Source organism: Python bivittatus, unplaced genomic scaffold, assembly GCF_059951505.1.
Source record: "Python bivittatus isolate LINGU-HERP-01145 unplaced genomic scaffold, Pbiv_v1 ctg000980_np1212, whole genome shotgun sequence".
NCBI classification, from domain to species: domain Eukaryota; kingdom Metazoa; phylum Chordata; class Lepidosauria; order Squamata; family Pythonidae; genus Python; species Python bivittatus.
The window spans coordinates 8,469,030-8,492,349 of NW_028277125.1; the positions used below are offsets into that span (position 1 = coordinate 8,469,030).

A 23,320-nucleotide genomic window follows, 5' to 3' on the forward strand; every position below is an offset into this window, starting at 1 on the left:
ACTGCAGCCTTAGTCCTAAATACAGGACATTAAAAATGCCACAGATGTCAGCCTTGTGAGGTAGTCCAGACAAGAAGTACATCCAGAAGCATTAGTACTTTATGCCTCTTTTTGTCTAGTCTGCAGCTCTTCCTCCTGTCTCCCAAGGTCATTCCCACATACCATTGCAGAGATTAAAATATAGTCACTGCTGTTCCAAATACTGTTGATCATTTATGTATTTATAATCTTGTTATACCTCACTTCTATTTTCCCAGGGTGGCCTATATTAATGAACATTTGCAGTGCATCAGTAAAATACCACTGGCCAGTTTTTGGAATAACTGCATCTGCGGCTTTGTTTCATTCATTTTTAGGGATCCAATCTATACCGGGTAGAAGGAAGTTTTGACACTTGTTTCCCAGATTCTCTCACCCTAGAGGATGGAGATCTAGTGCAGTTTATTCAGGAAGGCGAAAATGGACAATGGTAAGTAAGCTATACATGTGCTCACAGGATTTTAAAATCATAATTAAGCAATGCTTTTCTCTGGGTTGAACACAAGTTGAAAGAGAAGATTTAAAGAAGAAAGGAAAGGAAAGGAAAGGAAAGGAAAGGAAAGGAAAGGAAAGGAAAGGAAAGGAAAGGAAAGGAAAGGAAAGGAAAGGAAAGGAAAGGAAAGGAAAGGAAAGGAAAGGAAAGGAAAGGAAAGGAAAGGAAAGGAAAGGAAAGGAAGGATTCTGTAGTCAAGCCAGTTTTAAAGAAATTATTTATCCAGTCCAGATCTAGAACTGATGAATGGGAGTTTATGGTGTGGAGGTGACAGCTGATCTCAAAACAGCTAATCCAAGCACACCATCATGCTTCCTGGGTGAAAGATCACCGCTTTAGGATGACAAAGCCCCCACCTGCCTTCCCTAGGAATGCCTAATATCCCATGAGCCCTTGCACCCGGAGAGCACTGACAAGGCTTCCCCGTACTGCTAGCCTCATCCCCATTGGCCAGGCCAACAGTAGAGGCATAGCATCACTTGACCATTGCAGCCAATCATGGTTTGGGATGCGTGTCCTGTGCTGTCAAAGTTTTGCGCAGCACAGTTTGCACTTATCAGCCGCTCATTTTCTCCAGCACTTTTCCTTGGACTGGCAGGATTGGATGGCACATATGCATTCTCTTAACACCACCAGGTGGAGTTTAACCCACGAGTCAACTGACTGACCCCTTTTTGATGTTCCCACAAAACGCCACCTCCCCTACCCAAGCATGCAGGTTGTTGGGAATGGCCAATCAGGGGCACCCGGAGGAAGGAGCCAAAATCAGCAAGATGGCAGTTGCGGTTGGACTTGGTTAGTATACCGATGGGAACTGCAGGGAAGACCAGAGCCATAAACTACAAGAATTAGAAAGAAGAAGAAAAGAAAAATCCAGTGGAATTGCATACCACTTCAGTACCGATGCCAAGAAATCTACACAAATGCGTTTGTGAAATTGTCAGGAGTGACTAGTTTACCTGGAACAAAATTTTTCTTTACTAATATTAGATATATTCAGTTAGAGTTGGATTTGTCTCTGAATATTTCCCACCTTCTGATTCCTTTCTGCAACAAGTATTTTTATGTGGACTAACTTTACCATCCCGTATTAACTCAGAAACATTGCACACTATACCAGCAGTGGCTGAAATGTGAAAAAAAGGAAATTAATCCCTTTTTTTTCAACACTCAGGTTAGTGAAGAAGCTGGTTTCGGAGAAAACGGACTGGATACCTTCCAGTCTATTACAGCCAGCAGAAGGGGAAGCCCTCAGCATCTGTAGAATCAGCAGTTCAGGTAACCATAGCAGAGTTTGAAAAGGGTTATGTTACTTATTTAATTTTGCACACGTGCATTCCTAAGGAGAATTTCTGGAATATCATTTCCTTGGGAAGACAGAAGATTGGTGAACTGGACTATTCTTGTCATATTAATGTATTCACTAATATCCCAAACAGAAAGGATGCAGATAGGCACACAAAATTAGCAAAACACCAGTAGGTAACAGGGCTTTTTTCTAAACTTCATCCAACCACCCCTCCCTCCATTGCTTTTTGAAGCCAAATCCAAAATCTTACCTGTCTTGTTATCTTTACTGAATAATCTGTTGCTTTCAGGGTCTATCTTCCAAGTTAATGGACCTTCAGCCATGCTTTTTAGAGAAGTGCATTATTTTGGTAGGCCATCACTAACCATGAAGAATATGTAAGGCCTTAAGAAATGAGGGTGCGGTACTCTTTAGTTGTAGGTAGATAAGAATGGGAAGGAAGGAATGGGGAATGTGATGGGGTATTAATGAAAAATGCAACTTTGTTATGTGAGCTTCTTTCAGTTCAGGAAGAGCTTCAAGGTTGTGTTGGCAAGTGTTGTCCAAACTTGGCCACTTTAAGATGGGTGGACTTCAACTCCCAGAATTCCCCAGCCAGCATGGCTGGCTGGGGAATTCTGGGAGTTGAAGTCCACCCATCTTAAAGTGGCCAAGTTTGGACAACACTGGTGTTGGCAATTCATTACCTAGCAGGAACCTCCAGCAGAAAATTAACACCAAGGAAAGCTTCCACGTAGACATCTCTAAAAGGTAAATCAGTATTATTGATACTGTTGGTGCATTCCCATTTCAGATGTCTACAGCGATACGCACAGCACTGCATCCACAAACTCAGATATGAAGGTGGGGGAGCTGAACAGAAGCTTAACAGCTGGACAGAAAGCTGGAAGCTGAGCACACCGGGAAGCATTTCCTCAGGGCTCAATCTTCTCTGTTTACCTGGAGATGCTGGACCAAATTGCCTTTTCCCCAAGCTCTGGATTTCAGAATTCAATATTTTGTCAACATGAAATACATAAAAAAGAAGAAGAAGAAGAAGAAGCCTTGCCGAGCTAGTAAATTTGAAAATAAGTTAAATTTTAAAGGTGTCAAAGTTATCTTAGTATTCGACAAAACACACCCACTGTATGCTTTTTTGCCCTGCATTTTTGAACGTCAAAAAAAGGCATCATCTAAATTAGACTGACAACAACAGAGAGTTATACACCCTCAGCTTCCAGGGCTGAATGCTGGATTCGTGAAACTCAGATCTCCAGATTCTCAAGGTGATGTTCTGCTGGACAAATTCCTTGTGTTCCTTTGCTGGTTTGGATGGGCTGCCCAGCCTCTTGTTTTCTGTGGCTCGATCCACTTCCGTGCTGTATCTCAAGACAATCAGAAACAGGGAGCACCAAAAAAGGAAGCTGAGTGAAGAAAGTGCAATTCCAGAACCTGAGCCAATGGTTGCACCTTTGCACAACAGCGAAAGGTGTAACCTGTGTTGGGTTATAATCTTTTGTCTACAGGGTGTTTTGGATGCTAACTGGAAGCAAATAGGCAGTTTGTAACTCAAAAAGGGGATGAGGAGAGGGCTTTCATGAAGGCAATTCTGGGGTGTGTTCGTGGCATCAACAAGGCAGCTTTGTCCCCCCCCAGAAGTTTTGCATCCAATGCTGACAGTTCTGTCTAATGCTGCAATTCAGTGTTTTACACTTGTGTAGAATGCATTTGGGCATTGTCTTATGCTGGGCTCTGGATTAAAATGCAGAGTTCCTTCCCCCACCCCAATATTTAATGCATCCCTATATAATGTCCCCCTAACATTGAGGCACTGGCGAAAAGAATGACTGTCAAGGAGAACATGTTGTCTCTTGAAGGTTTCTTGCCATGTCATCATATTTCAGGAAAAAGCATTGCAGCCCTCTGAACAATGTCACGATTTGCCATAGGCCTTTCAATTTGCAGGATTCAAGGCGCATGTGAGCACCAGAGGGAGGAAATTAGATGTAAAAGTGTTTTGCATGAAGACATTTTCATGGTGAATGGGAAAGTTAGGTTCCGCAAATCTGCTGGTAGTGTCATGTTCAAAACTGTTTTTTTAAAAGTAGGAGTAGGATGACTCAATGGGTACTATATAGAAGCCTGGTCAATCAAGAGAAATCCAAAGAATCTTCTCTGACCCCTGGCATGTCACAACTCAACATAATCTGAAAGTTGTGCTCCTGGAGCCTTAGCAATGGCCCAAGTGATGCACCTCTCAGATTGCATGCCTCTTGATTGGAACATCAGTAATTGGCCGTGGCTGCTTGAACAGTTTGGCTGATCCTGGAATCCCACATAAAAGCAAAGAATTTTCCTGGAATAACGCTTTGTCCTGCAAGGCTACGGCTGAAACGTTAGGCATTTTCTTGCTAAATGTGCCACATTACAATTCAGTTTAGGGCAGTGGTCCCCAAACTCTTCAGCTCATCAACCCCTTCATGAAGTTTCAGATTGTTCATTGGTCCCCAACCAAAAATTATATGAAATTAATAAATGCAACTGTAATAGTACTATGAATAATAATATTATAATAGTAATATAATAACAACAACATTGACCCTTTGTTTGGTTATCATTTTGTTTCTTATTATTCAGCTGTGAAAGCTGGCAGGGGTGACTTTGGGCCAGTCACTCTCTCTCAGCCCAACCCACCTCACAGGGTTGTTTTTGTGGGGAAAATAGGAGGAGGGAGCATTATATCCATTATCCTGAGTTGCACGAAGGAGAGGTGGGATATAAATCTAATAATAAATAAACCTATAAAACGTCTTCAGTTTGCAGAGTCATGAACAGTTCAGCTCTCTTATAAAGTGGCCCACTCCCAATCTTGTTTTAAAGATGGAAAATTAGGTGCAGAGCCAAATTATTTGATCAGCAAACACATATGTAGGCCCTAGGGGTATCTAACAGGAGGGGGGGTCAAAATCGGCAAAATGGCAGGAGGAACCTTGATGTCAGCCTTGCGAGGCAGTCCAGACAAGAAGCACACCCAGAAGTACTGGCTCTAACTTTATTGTAAGATTACATTAACAGAATCTTGCAAGTCTGAAAGCGCATCTCTCCCCCCATTGCCTTTACAGGCCAAGAAACTAGGGAGGGTCCCTTCTGAGACGTTTGCCACACCCCATTCCTTCTGTGGGCTCAGCTACCGCTTATCTGACTCTTCCCTTCTCTTCCCCCGTCTCCCAAGTCATTCCCACGTACCATTACATTTGCAATGCAAACCCTGCCCCTTCCAAATGCACATTCAAAAGGGGAGGAGCTTGTGCTACAATGTTCTATCCGCCATCTTGCTGATTTTGCCTCCTCCCTCTGGATGCCCCTGATTGGCCCCATTCCCACAACTTGCTTGCTTAAGATAGGGGAGGTAGCGTTTTGTGGGAACATGAAAAAGGGTCAGTCAGTTGACTTCTGGGTTAAACACCCCGTGGCATTAAGAGAATGCGTTTGTGCCATCCAATCCTGCCAGTCCAAGGAAAAGTGCTGGGGACAAAGAGCAGCTGATGAATGCAAACTGCACAGGACATGCATCCCAAGCCCTGATTGGCTGCAGTGGTCAAGCGATGCCACACCTCTGCTGCCGGCCTGGCCAATGGGGATGAGGCCACAGCAGTTGGTGATTCTTCACCCAGGTAGCATCACTATGAAGTCCCCAGCGCGCTCCTTTTTAATGCAGAAAAGCGTGCAGTCATCAAGTCCCCAACCTGTCCTCTAAAGCAGTGTTTTTCAAACTTGGCAATGTTCAGATGTGTAGACTTCAAGTTCAAAAAGTGAAAGTCCACACACCTTAAAGTCGCTGAGGTTTTGAGAAACACTGCTCTAAAGTATACCATCTCAGCCCTTTGCTCTGTGACCTTGGTCACACATCATGCTGTTGGGATTTGCTTGCTTTTGGCTTAGTGTCCTATGCGAACCAAGCTGTCACAATGTGCTTGATAAACCGGTTAAAACAAACTATGGCTAAGATCGGGGTCAGCCATCTGTGGCTGCCTGAAGTCTCCAAGATCACATCAGTGAATGTGGTGACAAAATGGACAATTTTCTTGGACCAATTTTGAGGGGTTTTGTTTTCAAATGGAGATAGAGGCCCCTGGGAAATAAATTTAGAATATAAATTTGCTAAATAAAAAACAAATAAATAAATGAACAGTTTTCTTTTCCCAACATATACCCTAACCTCCCCACCCACCTTCCCAAATCATTTTGCAGGCATTACTTTATTCTGTTTTCAGGACGTAGAGATATAAGATTGGAAATGTGGACAGTTTACTTCCTCCTTTCATGAATTTCTATATAGAGAATTAGGAGGGTGTTGGCTGATCCTCATGACATTTTTCTGCTGTTCCTCACAGAAATTTGGGAAGCTTGTTCATGCAACTGCGACAAGTTTCTGGCATGCGCAACTGTTTCACTGAAACTTTTGTGCATCAATATGGAGAAAGAAAGTTGCACACCAACTACAGAATAGAATGAGCTTTATTGTACCCCCAGGTCGGAACAAATAAAATAAGATAGAGTTTGAGGGTAAGTTTGAACTTATTCTCAAGCTGCTGAGTGAGGTTCACCGTATTTTTGAAAGTAGTGTAACCTTTGGGCTCAGCTCAAGAGGGCCGCAGGATGGAGGCCACAATGGTGCAACTGAAGTTCCACCTGTTTTTATGTCTGTGGCACTGTCGTGGCAGCGATCTTTTTGAAGCACACCCTGCAGACCACCCAGGTTCTACTGCACATAGAAACCACAAGATTATACTTTGGTCAGAAAGATTTTGAGGGCTGGGATAATTTGCTGATGGACCCCCTCCCTAGAATAGTAAAATGTTAAGATTCCCCTTGCATTAGACCATTATATAGTCATGCTTGATACCTCCAGCCCTGCTTTCTAGGCTAAAGATTCATGGAAAGTAACCCCCAGATATTTGAAGGGGGTACATGGTTCTATTAGCTGAGCTTGAATAATCCATTTGCCCTTCATGTTTCTGCTGTTGAAAACCACCTTTTAAAAAATTCCCTAATCCCAGATTTTTCATACTACAAGAGTTGGCCAATCTGATCAGCATTCTTTTTAACTGTATCTCCAAAGGAATTAAAGGTCCATGTAGAATCCATACCTCGGGATGAAGACTGTATGATAATTAAAGGAGACAAAGATTTGTGATCCAAAGCTGGTACTATATTATTAAAACAAAAATAAAACACACCTGGGAATCATCTATAATTGTGATTGCAGCAGTCCAAGTTTTAGGGGTTTTAAGTTCCAGATGGGCTTCCAGGTCCCATGGCATTCAAGCCAACTGAGCCAAACAATATGAGAAGACAATGCAGCCTGTATGGGATAAACTGGTTCCCCAAACCGTGCATGTGTGAAAAGAGTTGTAATGATAGAGTGTAACTTTAAATAATGGGAAATTCCATTCAGATGTCTTTTAATTTCTGTTCTGCTTTCCTAAGTATTACACTAATTGATCAGGATTCACACTGACAACTATCTTGAGGCATGTGAATAGAAAAAAAAAATATTGGTTCCATCTCAACTCATCAAGAGAGGTGTGTGGGCAAATGCCTCATCTTCTGCATGTCTGCATTTGTACAATGGATGCCTGCTGCACACTCACACACACTCCAGTGCCCTTTCGATTGCCCTCTTGATCCCTTGGTCAAGAGACTCTTACCATATTGGTTTGTTTTTTTTAAAAAACCTTACATTGCCCACTTTCAGTGGCGTGATTAGGAGACTGTACATCTCTATAAGTTGCAAAAAAGGGGGTTGGAGATGACGTGCAGTAGAACCTGATGTATAGGACATATTTCTGCTCTTGCAGAAAGGAGACGGTGTTCGGACACAAGGGAGAGATTCACTTAGAACACTTTGGCACCTTCTAGCCATATTTGCATCACAATCCCTAGCTTTCCCATTCCTTCCTTAGATACACTGAACAGCTGTGAAAGACATCTGGGGATTAGAAAGATACCATGCTATTTAAAACCATCTCCTTCTGTATTGCAAATGTTAGCCTCGTAGCTGCTAAATTCTGCTGCTAAAACTCCTTCTGCAGTTGTTATTTGCAGGGGCGTCTGAGGGAGAGGAGGATTAAAGAAAAAAAGAAAAAAATCAAGATGGCGGCCATGTCCACCTAACCAAAGCCCCACCCCTTTTTATACTTATCAATATAAAAGGGCGGGGCTTCGGTTGCACCATCATGGCCACCTTCTTGACTTTGTTATGTCTCCCCTGCAGACATCCTTGATTACTTGGCCCAAGATCTGTAATTTTAAAATTTGTTTTCCACGTTGAGGATAATGTTATTTGTGGTTCATTACTGCTGGAAGAGAGGCAGGAGAATTCTGCTTTCTTCCCTTGTTTCTTGTATCAGGACCGAATGTATGAATGTATTACAAAATGTGTGTTTGTGTGAAGCTGAACTTTCTGTAAATAGACCATTATGAACTGTGTAAAACTAGTCCTTGTTTTGACTTTATAAGAATTATAAATACCATATTACAAAATTCCTTGTGATCTTTTTCCTTACTTTAATTTTAAGTGCGACATGAAAATAAGATCAATCCATCTCAGAGGATAAAACCAAAACATGAACAGCCAAAGGAGATGTGCCATTAATTGACTGAATGCACCATTTGTATTTTTCTTATGTTAAATGCAGCAGCAAAATTAGTGGGAGGAGAGGCAGACACCTTAATTTTTGCCCATTTTTGAAAGAAAAATCTTTCTGAAGCTAATTTTTGATTAGGAGGACATGGCTAACAGAAAATACGTAAACACAGGGGCCAGTATGAAACCATTGCAGGTTTAGCGTGCAAAACTAGTCAGAAGTGTCCTATGATCCATCCATTAAAAAAAAAAATTAATTATCGGAGAATCATGTCAGAGCCAAAAACAGAGTGACTAGATCAGAATTAAATTATTGAGCATCATTTTCTTGAGTAGGGTATGTAACTCCAAGTCCTGATAGTATAAACTAACATTAGGCTGTTGTTCTTGCCCGGCCAATAAAACTCAGAACGTACTTATTATGGGTATTTTACTGTGTTGGAATGACTAGCTAACATGCTACAAAAGTGTGACTATTAAATATCAAGCTAGAATCACTGCTATGCAACACAAAGCCCAGCCAAAAGATTATTTCCTTTTTCTATCTTTAACAGACTTTTTTTTGGTAAGAAATGAACAAAAAGAGGCATTGCTAAGAAATATGTGAGCGTTAGAAACGTGAGGCGATGACCATGGACAGCCTTTAAAATTAAGTGAATTAAGCAAAGGAATTGCAAGATCAAAGCTTTGGAAGCCTTCAAAGAAACCAGATCAAAACTACTTGTAATGCAAACTGTGCCCACGAGGAGGCAAGAAGGCTTCAGGAAATGTAATTTTGGAATGTATTCTTTCACTAAAGGAAGCTTCTCATGTTGTCACACTTGTTTACACAACAGAAACTTTCCTCAAGAAGTTCATAGGGGTTATGTGTTGCAACTATCTTCCCTCCATTTTAGAGATTTTATCTCCTCAGTTACTCTGACTGAAAATCGAAAGGTTCCACACATTGTCGTTGAAAGCTTCTGTGATGTCTGGAAGGAAAAGCAAAGGGGTTATGTGATGCTGTGCTGAACATTTATCAGGTCTGTAAGGAACAATAAGAGAAAAAGAAGAGATTGGTTATTGCTAGTTATGAACAATTACATTCCAACTGTCCTTATTTCAGTGGACCTGTCCTTATATTGTCTTAAGGTGGATCATCCTAGCATAGCCTTTTCCAGCTTCTTGATGTGCATATAGGGAGATAGGTTATTATGTCCTGCAAACAGTGATTGTTAAGCAAGAGACATGGTTTGGGGTCATGTGCTTTTTATTTGATTAACCTATAAAATCCTACCCCAGCATTTGGGACTGTGAAGTTAATGGGAGTTCTACCTGGATGTGCTTCAGCCAAGGAGCAATCCTGATCACCAATTAATTTCAATTCTCCGTCACAGTGATGAGAACAAAACTTCTCCCTAATATAGGTGGGTAGTCTTGGAATGCTTCTGAAGGAAAAGGGGGCAGGCGTGCAGTTTTGCCTCTCTGTCAAGCATGCCACAGAGAGCAGGAGGGCCATTTTAGGCAATTAACATCCTTGCCCGTTGAGAGCTACACTGTCTGAAGGGTGTCCTTGTCCCTGGTGCAATCCAGTTGACGATATTACTCCAGAAGCCACAGTGAAACAAGCTATTCCAGAAGAAAGAATCTATAAAAAGCAACTTTGGAGGCAGAGTCATCATCAACGTTTCACAGCTTTGATTCAAATAGTGGCACAGCCCCATAATTTTAAACCCTAGATTTAACCATCTTTCAGAGGGAAGGGCTGTTATGGGAAATCAAGGCAGGACAAACAAGTTCCCCAACTTTTAGAGGGGTTTGTTAACTGAGATATGCGTGATATTCAGGTCTGTGTGATGAAAGTGACTGTTGCGATTTTGTGTTTGGTTTGGTTTAAGAATTCTGAACTAAAAAGGTAGCGGAATGTGAACTTAAGCCAAAAGAACAGCAGTGAACATTTTCAAGAACTGGTATCTGAGCCAACATACTGTAGCTTAATAGTGAATAATAAAAAATGTGTAAACTGATAAGAGACTCCATTTCACTGTACAAAGGCTCATGCTAGATTAGTAAGATTACTCTCCAATCAACCCTCTTAACTTAGACAAGGAGAACTATCTAGGCTTTTGGTAATATAGGACCTTGATTTATTTTAATGTTGGTTTGTTTCACTTAATATGCTCTGTTTTAATGTACTTTTACAGTTTATTCTGCAATATTTCTGCCATATGATAAAACCAATCAGATTTTCCTGACCTTTTCTTTATTTACTGATTTTTTTTCAAAATGCAGGATAAGATATTCTAATGTGGAGGATTTCTCAATGTATTTATGTTACCCAGCAAATCTTGAGATATCAGTTTCTAACCCGGTGTTTCTCAACCTCAGCAACTTTAAGATATGTGGACTTCAACTCCCAGAATTCCCCAGCTGGCTGGGGAATTCTGGGAGTTGAAATCCACATATCTTAAAGTTGCTGAGGTTGAGAAACACCGCTCTAACTCATTGGGAGATTTTTGAAATTTCCCAGAAAAAAGGCAACCTGTATCAGGGCCTTTTAGAGAACCATCATACATTACTTTCATTATGGCTGTGAAGCATCTACTTAATAAATCCCATTCCTTTGATAATTCAAGACTTCTGTTCTTAAGTTACAACAAAACTATTCATGAAATGAGATGTCAACACCATTTTGTAAAAAATCTGGTTTCTGGTAACTGGTTAGAAACCAAACTAATGCTGCCAGGTCATGTTTTTTCTGCTTAATTGACAAGCTCACTCAGGATTAGGGGCCAGGAATACTTGGTTTGGGGTTTATTAAAATTCTGCAGGAATCATTCCTGGTTTTCAGTTGTATAACACTGGGAAGAAGGTTCCCATAGTTTCCAAGGAATTGGGTGGGGGGAACACCACAAGGCTTTTTCTCCTTTTCTTTCTGCTTCTGAGAATCAAGATGGTTCTAGATAATCAGAATGAATCCATTTGCCTCTGGAATCTCATTCTTCTGCTCAGATCAAAATACCTATTGCAGAATTTTAACAATACGGTTCTCAGAAAATGAAATGAACCAGTCGGAGCTTCTGCAACCTTGCTTTTGATTTCAGCTCCACCAACTTTTTAGAAAGCATGCTCAAAAGGGTTTACTCCACCCTTTTCTCCTTGCATGTGACTTACTGACTGCCCATATAACCCAGAAATTTCACTCTTCTTGAGCTCTACTTCCCCTTTGATCAGAACTCTTCACAAGAGAACAGTGGATTTCTTGTTCTCCAGAGAAGTGGCTGAGTGAACCTGCTAGTAGGAAGGAAGCACCACCAAGATAATTGTGGCGCCTTAAGGACTGAAACGTGGCCTTTTCCCTCCCCCCCCAAAAAAAACCTTTCTATTGCAATAATTCAGTTTAGCTTTAAAGTGGTTACACTATGAGTTGGTGGAAGCTACTAATCGAATTTCTTCTCATCACAGCTGGAGGTGAGTGGACATCTGCAGTGTTGCCTACATGTTACGTTACTTGTATGTGTTAGAATTATATTTGCATGCAAGAGAAGGTTCAGTTTTGAGCATACAGGATGTAGTTTGTCAGAGATTAAGGCAAACAATTGGCAAGAAAATTCTGTCATGAAATAGCTTTTATCCAACCTGGCATTCACCAAATATGTTGGGACTGAGGGCATCATACCCACTTTGTATCCTTTGTAATGACTGTTGCAGTTCTTAACCATGCTTGTGATCCTAACTGATGCAAAAGAGAGGGCTCATTTTAGTTCCAAGATTGATCAAGTCCACCATGGCAAAGAGTCATTGGCTGTGTCCCCACTTGACCAAACCATGGCACAGTCATGTCCTAGTAACCCTTTTCTTCCTCATCCTATGCTCTTGCCCTCTCATCCCTGGCCCACGAGTAAAACAAACTGAAGTGGCCTTTAGCTGTAAAACTATTAAAGCAATCTCTTATTTTGATGTTGTCCAAGGGCAGCCTCAAAGTGTACAACTTCTGTTAATCTTTGCTACTCATAACCTTGGAGAGAAATCAGGGGGTTGCAGTGACTGAGAACGGAAGCAATTGCAGCAGGATAGCAAATGCCAATGGGCACAGCACATTTCATGGCAGGACTGTTTTCAGTGCAAGAATGGGCAGGTAACACTTTCAGCTCAGCAGTATGGAAAAACCCTATGACAGAGAGCAGGAAGCAGGAAATGGAAGACCCTTGCGTGATCCCTATTTTGGAACCAAAAGAAATATTCTGATAGAAATAGAATTAGTGTGAAATTGGTTCAAAAATTGTATGTTTGAAAAATTCTGGAAGGATTGCAAGATGCTAAATGTAAAGCATTCTTCTTCCTCCTCTTCTTGCCCTTCCCCTCCTTCTCCTCCTATCAGCAGCAGCAACCTTCCATAATCACAGATTCCATAATAGGGAGCAAGTTCAGAATGTACCCCAAGAACCCTAGGCTAAGGAGAAAAGGCTTCAGTTTTCCTTGAGGTACATGAAGCCAGTTCAAGGACATGCATGACAAGGAAAGTGGGTTGAAAACAACATTAACTCTCTTTTCTGTGTACAACAGTTTTTTCTTGCACTGGTAATGTGCTGGATAAAGAACGTCCAGAGAGGACAACTCTACAACCCACCTCATTTCTGCAGAGAGCTTCATTTCCTTACAGCTCGTCTCCTTCCAATTACCAAGCCACAATTCATCCATACCATCAGCCACAAGCTTCGGCTAATCAATTAGGCCATGGACTTGCACAACTGGTTACCTCAGCCATTCCTTCAGTGCCTAAAACTAAGATGTTAAAGGCAGAATCAATCCCATTGACAAAATTACAGGCTGTGCACAGGGGGCAGAAAATACCATGGCTCTTACGCTGTTGCCTGCCAACCCTACAGAGCCTGACTGTGTGGAAACCTATAGCGGCTGCAGGGACGACAGTTTTGCGGTCTGAACCACAAACTGATTGGACTGAAACCCCCAAAGCCTTAAAAACAAGAAGGATCCCTCAAGAAACAACCTCAGAACTGGAACTATCAACTAGTCAGAAAAGGATAACTCCTGTTCTGGTCACAACTAAGGGAAATGTATATAAGACTGTCTCCAGGGCAACTGACCAGCACACTACAAAGCTGAGGAAACACACAACCACTGAAAAAACAAGTGTTGCAGCCCACAAGGACATAACATCTGTCCAGACCACTCCACCTACACCGTTAACTCCAGCTGGACCAACACTTGCATTTCAACCATCACCAGCTATTACAGGTGCTTACAGTGTTTCCAATGGAACCACAGATTGTGTTAAAGCCTTAATTGGCTTGACAATGATTGTTACAAACACAAAAACGGTAAGCTGCTGTAGCTCTCCCATCCCCTTTGTTTGTTTCTGTTCCTTTCATTGTCAGAAGTGCCTAATCCAGCCTTCCCCAACCTGGTTCCAGCCAGATGACTCTCCATTTAAAATCAGGGTCTTTCAAGATGAGAGGCATAGCTATGATTCTCTCTCTCTCTCCATTTCTAAGCAATAATAATTTGTCAGTCTTTGCTGAAATTAATGCATTGATGTCTTGCCTATGTCACAGGATGATCTAGAATATTTTAATATTGTTCCAAATGCCACACATACAACAGGACATTGTGGATATGGCCAATCAATGCTCAACATCTCGTTTGAAGGTGGCTTCATACATTTTATTTTTACTAAGGTAAGATTTTCTTCAGAGATGGTAGTTTGGAGAATTGAGGGCTTTGGAATTCTCTTCAAAGTATTGGTTCTGTTAGCATGTCACAATCCATAGTTAACAAAACCATGGTTAATTCAATTGATATTCCTGCCTGGGTTTGCATAACACACAATGAACTAGCCAAACTAATCACAGGGGTTATGTTCATACTCACTTACCTCATTCTTGTGAAATACTTGGCTTTAGTTTTATTTGTATAAGATTCTGTCTCAAATCTTTCAAGAGAAGTACTCAGACCATGGTTATATAACCATGGTTATACACACACATATACCACCTTTCTGTCTGCTAACAGGCCCCAGTGTGGCTGAAATAAATATGCAGAAATTTAACTAAAAAGCTAAAACCACCCCAAATTCAATCTTCTCAAACAGAAAATTAATCATAGCAAGCTTCCCTAAGTCTATCTGTGAATTGGTTACCAGCTGAGGCACAGCCTAAAAACAAACTAGGAATAAGCCACAAATAATTAAGTCCCGATTGTTGGAATTAGCAAGCCAACATCAAATCAGGGTTCTAAGCTGTGGTTTGCTTCCCTAAACCAAGCCAAGTTTTATTCATTGAATCAGTTCTGCATATCACACAAAACTGGGAAGAACGTGAGAATCCCAAATACATACAAATAAAAATATAGCATTACACAATATATCTCTTTAAGAGAATGGTGGCTTATAAAAGCTCTGGGGAGGAAAAGTATGCTGTATCAGTGAGGAGGTAAGGCAAAAAGTGTAAATAAATACTAAATAAAATATTGCAATGCATCCATGCTGCAGATATTACCGGTTGTGATGGTGTGGATTTAACCCTTTTTCCTTCCATTTTCCATCATGTGATTTCCTTTCAATTTTTAGTGGAGCACTTCCACACCACTATTTTCATTTCTCAAGGAAGCAATGTGAAGGTGATCACAATTCCTTTTTCCTCACTTGACCTAGACTGACTTGCTCCCCACTGTGGCACAAACATGCTCCAGCAACCCCCTTTTCCTTCTGTCTCCTCTTAATGTCACCTTCACCTGGTCCCCAATGTGTGCCAGGCAGCCTTAAGTTATCCTGAGTTGTTCCAGCTTTAAAGTAGTGTTTGCCCTCTTATCCCAGTAGAGTTTTTGCATGGATCAATCTGGAACGCCTCAGCAACCAGCCTGTTGCTGAAGTGGTCAGGAGACTTCTAGGGGTTGAGATCAGTCCAGCCTTTACTGGCCCCTTTAGGCTAATTTAGACACACCAGTTCCTGTCCAGTTTTGGGCACTGTTCTCCAGGGCCATTCTGGCATCTGCAGGAGAATCTGGCTCCTCCTAACCTACCCTGGCTGACCTTCTGTACCCACCAGGTCTCCAAGCCCATCACTGGCTTGGAGACCTGAATCAGCTCAATTGCAGGTTCAGCCCAAAGAACTCCACGAGACAGTACAGATACAGTTCTGTTGCATTTATTAGCTTCCACCTTCAAGACAGAATCTTGCCAGACTGAATCTAAACTTCCCAAGCCAGCAAGCAAACACTGCGAATTCCTTAGTGTGGTGCCAGCCTCAGCCTCTTCACCTTCCCACGCTCTTTCTGGGGGCTAAGGAAATGCTTATCTCCCCAAGCGCGGCCTTCACCAAACCATTCCATCACACTCAAACAGCAGGTGATCAATAGTCACAAATGTGCATGTGTGGCTGTACAGTGAAGCTCTCAGCTGCTCCAAAGAGTCTGTCCTCCGTGTTTGTCAGCTATGGTTTCAGTTCTGTTGAACTTGGGTTTAGCACTCTTCAAAAATAGCACTAAACCTATGTTCAGCTCCTTTTGTCAGGGCAAATTTTGAAGGTGGCTAAACCACCAGCCTAGGCATCTGTCAAAAATCACCTCCTCCCCACCGACAGCCACATTTCATGCTAGGAAAGTGACTGGGGAATACCAGGCTGGTTTGTCCAGTTTGGGAAGGTTTTCAGTAGCCAAACAGGTGTGTTGAACCTCTGAAAGGCTTAAGCTCCTATTTCTCTCCTTCATCCCTCTGTACTTACTCTGGTGGGCAATAAGGAAGCGGTCTTTTTTAGTATTTTCCTACTTTATTTGGTGCAGTTGCCTGTTTCTTTCACAAATCTCTTTTTGTTGACAGTCAAGAGCTATCTTTTCCCACACCTTCTCAATGATTACATCCATTGCCAAATATACTTTGCCACACAATTATAATCCATGCAGTGATCACAACAGGATCAGGTTAGGAGCTAGAGAAGCAAAGTTTTCAATCCAGGAGGGTCAAACCCCCACAGAAAGACCTTGGGCCAGACCATGGCTGGGTTCATGGATGACACTGAATCATAAAGCATTTCTATACTTTTGGGAGTGCATGGTTGTAAGCCATGATTCATGGCTTGTTGAAATGCATCCACCCTGGGGTATCTGCGGAGGAGAAGTAAAAAAAAAAATCAAGATGGTGACAACTTGAGCAATGTAACCCATGTAAACAAGGGGCTTCAATTGCACAGTTGTGTCCAGCGCCTTGACTTTTTTTGACACCTCCCCCCACAGACATCCAGTGTCAGCCCAATCAGTTCTGGCTTATTTACCTCGCTATATTTTAGCACTGTCTGTTGGCCAACTCTTAGCACAACTTGAGATTTAGGTCACCCTTGAAACTGAGAGAAAACAAGAGCGATCAATTAGTAAATAATTATCTTTGCTTTGCTGAAGTTAGGTCAGTTTCCTAAGGCACAAAATGGTGCACCTGGCAAACAGAAAATGACACACACAAACACCCCACCCCCCATACAGAGGTGTGATGTAACAGGTGCTATTGGACTGTTTCAGATTTCATTACAGGTCTGAGAAATATGAAAAGACTGTCTCTCTCTTTCATATGGTCATAAATTGCTGTACAGAATGTGTTCTGTAAGTCCCCGCATCTCCCCAACACTCTACCTTTCAAATAAAGGCGCAACTTCTAGTGTTTGTTCTGTCTCTTTGCTTTTCTACAAGAGAAGTATTATTTTGCTGAAGTAAGATCTTAGAAAGGGCTGCGCAGTTGAGAGGCACATCAATGACTTTGGAGAAACAATGAGGTAAATTTTGAGTTAGCCAATCATTCCCACTGCTCTGCAAGGCCAGTGCTGCTAAAGACATTGCATTGCATAATCTGATCCTTTCATGATTCAGAAGAGAGTCAAATGTGCCCCTTGAAATATGAGTAGATATGAAGTTTCTGTCCCATTTCTTCAAGAAGGATGTTTACCAAACAGAATCCAAGTTACTGGATTCCTAGTACTTAGGTGCTGTATAACTCTCTTTCATTGCTGGCACTCAAAACAGAAAAAAAATTAGAAAAGGTTGGGAAAGAAAACAGCTGGCCAGACCATAATACTGGTGGGCATTCACACAATACCCATAATCTGACTGCTGAATTAATCCTTGTTGTGAGTTGTGTGAAACATGGAACCATAAGTCCACAAAATGGATTGATTTTCCACAATGGATGAAGAGACAAAGATTAGTCTTAATCACGCTTAGCAAAAACATTTGAAAGACTTTCCCCAATCTGGTGAAGGGTGTTGTATGAAGGCAACCTCTGATTCAAGAAAAAGACTTGAATTCATTCATCACGCTAAGCCATAATATGATTGATTGCTTTTGGCTTAATTTATTACAAGCATGGCAAACCCTGGGTGTGCCAGGAGGTATGGGGGCCGATGGTGAAACATGAACAATCCTGAATTTGCACAAATGCCATGACTTATGTACCTGCTTCACACATCAGGATTCAAACACACAATGGCACCTTGCAGAGGTGAATCTACCCCGTATGTTAAGCCTTTATGAGGCTCAGCGTGATATGTGAATCTAGCCACTGTGGGCTGTAAGCCATGTTTCATGGCTTGGTGCATCTGGTGAGTAGGCAGCATACAGATTGGTAGAAAGAAATAATAAATTGGTGTAAACAAATAATAAAACACATTTTGTTTAACTATTATTTGCAGAGTAAACCACAATTAGCCTGGTTCACACAAACTGCTAAGTTCCTGCAATTTACAAACGACATTGGCTGGAGATTCACATAACATGCTAAGCTTAAATGAAACCAACCATGTGGAGCCAACATGGGGTGGTAGTGAAGATGCTGGACTCACAAGATCAGCCATGAAAAATATAAAGGCATAATATGATGCATGAATCCAAACTGTTATCAAATTGTAAGAAGTCATTGGGATTGAAAAAAAAAAAACTTTCTTTTTTCATCATTATTTGCAGAAGGGAGAGATCTATTATATCAGCATGATTGAAGCTTCTTTGACGGTCCTCTCGCAAGGTAGGTGCTAGGGTGACTTCATTCAGAAAATCGCCAATCTGGAATCCGTCTCTCCCTCAGAGAGTGGCACAGAGCTAAATGCTGGGTTGCACACCCATTGGAAATGCTGTAGGAGAAGGGCTGGGTTAGTCTAGGGTAGCCAAACATCAGGAGACATCTGGGTGATCTTTTCAGACTAACGCATTTTATTAAACCTACAGGTCTAACCATCTTCAAAACATATCTTCCCCAAGCCCACATTAGTGGTGGTGTTTTTTTTCACTGGCAGGGGACATTTTTAGGGAACTCTACCAATTTGACCTGCATTAAAACTGTAAGGATATCACCACTCAATACTAAAGCAGAATAGACCTCAGGCACGGGGATCCCCAGTTTATGCCAGCATATTTTTGTGACAGTTCGAGGTCTGGCAGATTGCAGATTAACACAGTTGTCTGGCTGTGTACCACTAACCAACCATATCTTAGCCTAGCCCAGTGTTTCTCAACCTTGGCCACTTTAAGATGTGTGGACTTCAACTCCTAGAATTCCCCAGCCAGCAGTCCACACATCTTAAAGTGGCCAAGGTTGAGAAACACTGGGCTAGCATATTGTGTGAATCCAACCAGGACAGCTAAAGCACAGCTCACTATTGTCCAAACCCGGCCATTAATTTAGGGTTCAGTGTTACAGAGATACAGGTAGTCTATCTTTATACCAGTTTAAGAATGAGTTCCGTTCCCAAGGTTTGTCCTTAAGTCAAATTTATATGTAAGCCGAACAGTATTATTGTATAATACTGCATAAGTAGTAGTGTGTATTTAACTCGAATCATTGTGTATTTAACTTGAATTTTGCTACAGTAGACTCTTTTCTTAACTATAGGTCATCTGTAACCCAGGTGTTCTTAATGGGGGACTACCTGTATGCCAGAGATAAAATTAGCCACACAAATCAACACTGATATGTCTGTCTCTGCAAACTTCAGGTTCCGTGTACAATGGGATTAAAAACGACCAGCTTTTCTCCACAGCTGTGGGAAAGTCCTTCAAATGTCTCAGTAAGCAAACGGTGGGCTTGGCCAACGATTTTCAACTGCAAGTTGCCAATTCCCAACTTCAAGCCTTTGATATTGTTGATAACCAATTTGGAAAAGGTTAGTAATGCATCACTGGGGTTCCTATGCTTAAGAGTTCCCTACTGAGGGTGCAAAGGGACAATTTCACACCATGATCTCCCAGCCTTGGGATACATGGGAAGGGGATGAAGATTTCACTGGTTATCTCTCAGCTGTGCCGCATTGAATCCAAGCCAACTTTGCGTGCATACAATGTGTGCACAGGACCCCTGCCTTTAACAAATTTCCCAGTAGCCCCAAAACAATGCTTATATAATTCTCAGTCGTACCGGCCACTAGGAGGGAGCACATGACCAGTTTCAACCTTATTGGGAATCATCAGACATTCATAACTTTATTTTATGGGGTTCAAAATCTCTACTGAGAAGTGAACTCATGGATCCTTCCAGTTTAGATGATTATATATTGTGTATTAGCTTTAGGGGCTAACCAGGCCCTGATGCTCAGCAGTGTTGCAGAATCTATCAGAATGGGAAGGGACTGTATATACCATTCTGGTAACCTTGGAGGGCATATCTACATTTTCAGCTCAATGTGTGAAACTCAGGAGCAGGGACAAGTGCAATCTAGATTCCCACCTCCTTGCATTTACTGAAGGCGTCTACAGTCTAATATAGAGAGATGTTAGGATTAAAATGTCCTGTCCTTAGAAGTCCCCAGCAGAACAGCTGAAGGCCCACAGTTCATGAGTTACATAAATGAGGATTTGCATAGTTCAAATGATTTCAACTGGTCCAAATGCAATTTTTACATATGGTGCTCACAGGGTCTTGGATAATTCTCAATAGCTGTATTTGTCTAAGCAGAAAATCACTATGGAAGCATATGATACTTCTTTACTGAAGTCTAACATTCTTTTTCAAACTGCAGAGGAAGAGTGCATTTTGGATAGAAATAAGAGGTTGATCCCAGCAACTATTGGCTTCAGTCTGGCAGGGTTAATTATCATCATCCTGGCCTCCTGTGCGATTTATAGAAGAAAACCTCATTTGGGATACAGCCGTATCTGAATCCTGAAGTTTATTTATGAATGGGTGTGGCAGCAAACGAAAAGTTCAGGAAGAGTGGAAGATTCTGCTTGCTTTGCTGTGGCTATCAGATGTGCAAATAGCAGCTGAGTTTAAGCGATTTCTTAAAATTCTGACACTTTAACAGTTAATAAAAAATTAATCAGGTCAATGCACGTACGCACATCTATTATCTATATGCAATGGCAGTACTGTGTTTATTTGCTTGGGTGTTACTGTTTTTTTATTCGTCCATATATTTTTGCAATATAATCAATGAATTAAATTAAGATGATTAATAATAATAATGTGCCTCTGTTTCATAAACACATGCGACTCATCCTCAAGCATATTTAAGATTGTGTTGGTTTCCCTAAAGATGCCACATAGTGAAATTATGTTTTACGTTAGCGTGTGTTTTTTAGAATACCCCCCCCCCCCTTTAAAGCTTTTGAGAAGCTTGTGATATTAAGAGAGCAAAACATTTTACACACTGACACCTATCTTTTTTCTTGTTGGATCGAATCTGTCATTCATCTGATGGGAACAATAAAGAACTACTTTTAGAAGCAATGTTGTAAAATGGGTCACCCACCACTCCTTCGGACAGCAGTCCAATCTAACAGCTTACCAGTTTGGGCTCCTAACCATAACTAAGGCACAGATGTTACAACAGGGAAGGAATCCCTGCTCTGTATTAGCCAGAGTTTAGCCAAGATAATTTCTGTATAAGAAAAACCAAAGATGTCCCTCATGAAGACTACCAAGAATGTTTGCTTGTTTGAGTTTAGAAGGGGTCGTAAGCTACTATAAGATGCTAAGGGGTGAAGAAAAGAGAAATGACAGAAATAATGTTTACGTCAATGAATGTACTGCTTTATTCCAATGAACAGATCATTGGAGGAGACCATTCTGCATGACGAATGATGCAGTCAAGTGCAAAATTCCTACATTTTATAGTCTTCCCACCTCAGCTGCATACAGCTTGTTTAAAACATGGTTTCTCCATGATCATGTGTCTCCTCCAAGGGATATATTTCTATAGTGCTGCTTATGAAGAAAGCTTGTTGGAGACTGAAACATTTTCTGATTAAGAAGCACTTCATAAAAAGAGAAGACTTTCAAGTTCAGTAGCCTTGGATATATCATTGTATTATGGAGCTCATCTCACAGCTTCTGGTGTACAACAGAAACCATCTAGCCTAGACTGGGAAGTTGAAAAAAATGTCCTAGAACAGGGTTCCTCAACAGCCAAAATCAAATGGTTTTAGTATCTGCTCTTGAGAAAAACAATCGAGCTAAAATTATTTTACATGAGTCCTTAATTAGGAGGCAGGTTGTCTGTCGTCCTCAATTTTCTGAATGTAGGATATTTTCAAAATTACTCCCATGCCAACTTATCACTCACAAAATAGAGATCATTATTTCACATCTTCTGTCCAACGTCAGGGTTACAATAATGGGTGCATTCACTCCTTGTACTAATCATGGCTTATTGGCCATTAACTGGCTGAGCAATCAACAATGGTTTATAAACCACTCAGGCTGGTTTTACACATTGCGCTGGGCTAAAACCAAACCATGTTATGGCATATCACAGCATGTGAATTCAGCTAACAAAGTACTGTAGCTCTATGTGTTTTCACACATTCAGGTTGTTGCTTCACAAGATGCTTGGCTGGAATGGTTAGTTTGTAGCTCATTGTATTGTACAAACCCAAACCTGAGTTACTTAAATACACCATCTTTCAGTTAACCGCAGATTGGTGCAGTGTGTGAACACAGCTTCAGTAATGCATTGTCTGTTCCATATAATTCTACCTATCTGGTCTAGTTCTCAAACCACTGAAAGATAGAATGGAAAGACCCAAGCCAGTTCTGCTAAATCAGCTGACTTAAGGTCACACATCCTTGTATTCACTAGTATTTAGTCAATTATCCCTTAGTTATTTGATAAAAAGCAACGCTTTTTGCTTTCCTTTAATTTTCTTGGCAGCGAATGGAAGTAGTTTGCCCCTCCTTTCTTCTGAGATGGGTTTTTGACTTCTGAGGCTCAGAAAAATGCAGTCTAAAAAAAGGACTATTTTCCAAGGTCAAAGTTTTCTGCAGAAAATGTTTCTCCTTAGGCAAGTTTGACCTTTCCAAAGTTGTATGACGTTTGTTTTCAGGTGATTTGTCTAAACTGCAGAGAAGCTAGAAGTACACTGCAGTTACAAACTACTTTACTACCTACATCCCAATAGAGTTTCCAACATTTCTTTTTCTTCTTCACACACCAAAGCTTTGGTTTCTTTATTAGTCCTATACAAAGCACATACAAGAGGCTGGATTGAATTTTCTTCACATCAAATAACGTGGCCCAAATACCTGTCACTGAAATGAAAGTGCTAATTAGAATCATATTTATTTGCAGAGGAAAAAATTCTGTTTCAAAATTTTCTGGAAGGTTAACCTGTGGCCCAAGCCTTCTATCCACATACTAACCAAGCCCAATCATGGTTCGTTTTCAAGGTCACACTGATACTGCCACCTTCTCGGGCTTGTGGTAAAGAAGGGGGATCTGGTACTCTCCTTCTGAAAGGCAAAGAGGCCAGTGGCCAGAATCCTACAAATCTACTTAAAAAAATCCAAACTCCAAAAGATGGAGAAAAAAGGTTTACAAAACAGCTCTAAGTTCATAGCCCAAGTTTCTTGCCCCTAATAATTATGACTTTTCGTTCCCAATAC

General features: G+C 41.2%; 2 protein-coding genes across 2 annotated transcripts in view; both read left to right on the plus strand.

Moving 5' to 3' along the window:
• MCF2L2 (MCF.2 cell line derived transforming sequence-like 2) overlaps window positions 1-8,340 on the plus strand; it is a 216,995-nt gene extending 208,655 nt beyond the window's left edge. Inside the window, exons 31-33 of the mRNA XM_088131892.1 lie at window positions 357-469; window positions 1,707-1,810; window positions 2,635-8,340. Of these exons, the coding sequence (XP_087988018.1) occupies window positions 357-469; window positions 1,707-1,810; window positions 2,635-2,735 (318 nt within the window). The 3' untranslated portion in view covers window positions 2,736-8,340. The remainder of the gene's footprint in view (window positions 1-356; window positions 470-1,706; window positions 1,811-2,634) is intronic.
• Window positions 8,341-11,685: 3,345 nt separating this feature from the next.
• On the plus strand, window positions 11,686-21,126 carry LAMP3 (lysosome associated membrane protein 3). Its single transcript, XM_025164791.2, has 6 exons — window positions 11,686-11,919; window positions 13,015-13,790; window positions 14,025-14,147; window positions 18,412-18,469; window positions 19,437-19,604; window positions 20,457-21,126. The coding sequence occupies exons 1-6, from the start codon at window positions 11,871-11,873 to the stop codon at window positions 20,594-20,596; spliced, it is 1,314 nt and encodes a 437-aa protein (XP_025020559.1). The 5' UTR covers window positions 11,686-11,870; the 3' UTR covers window positions 20,597-21,126.
• Window positions 21,127-23,320: the final 2,194 nt, after the last annotated feature.

Coding starts and splice junctions, on each gene's coding strand:
- LAMP3 (XM_025164791.2), top strand. CDS start 11,871: ATGAGTTGGTGGAAGCTACTAATCGAATTTCTTCTCATCACAGCTGGA. Junction 13,791..14,024: donor TTGTTACAAACACAAAAACG/GTAAGCTGCTGT, acceptor CCTATGTCACAG/GATGATCTAGAATATTTTAA. Junction 18,470..19,436: donor TTTGACGGTCCTCTCGCAAG/GTAGGTGCTAGG, acceptor TGCAAACTTCAG/GTTCCGTGTACAATGGGATT.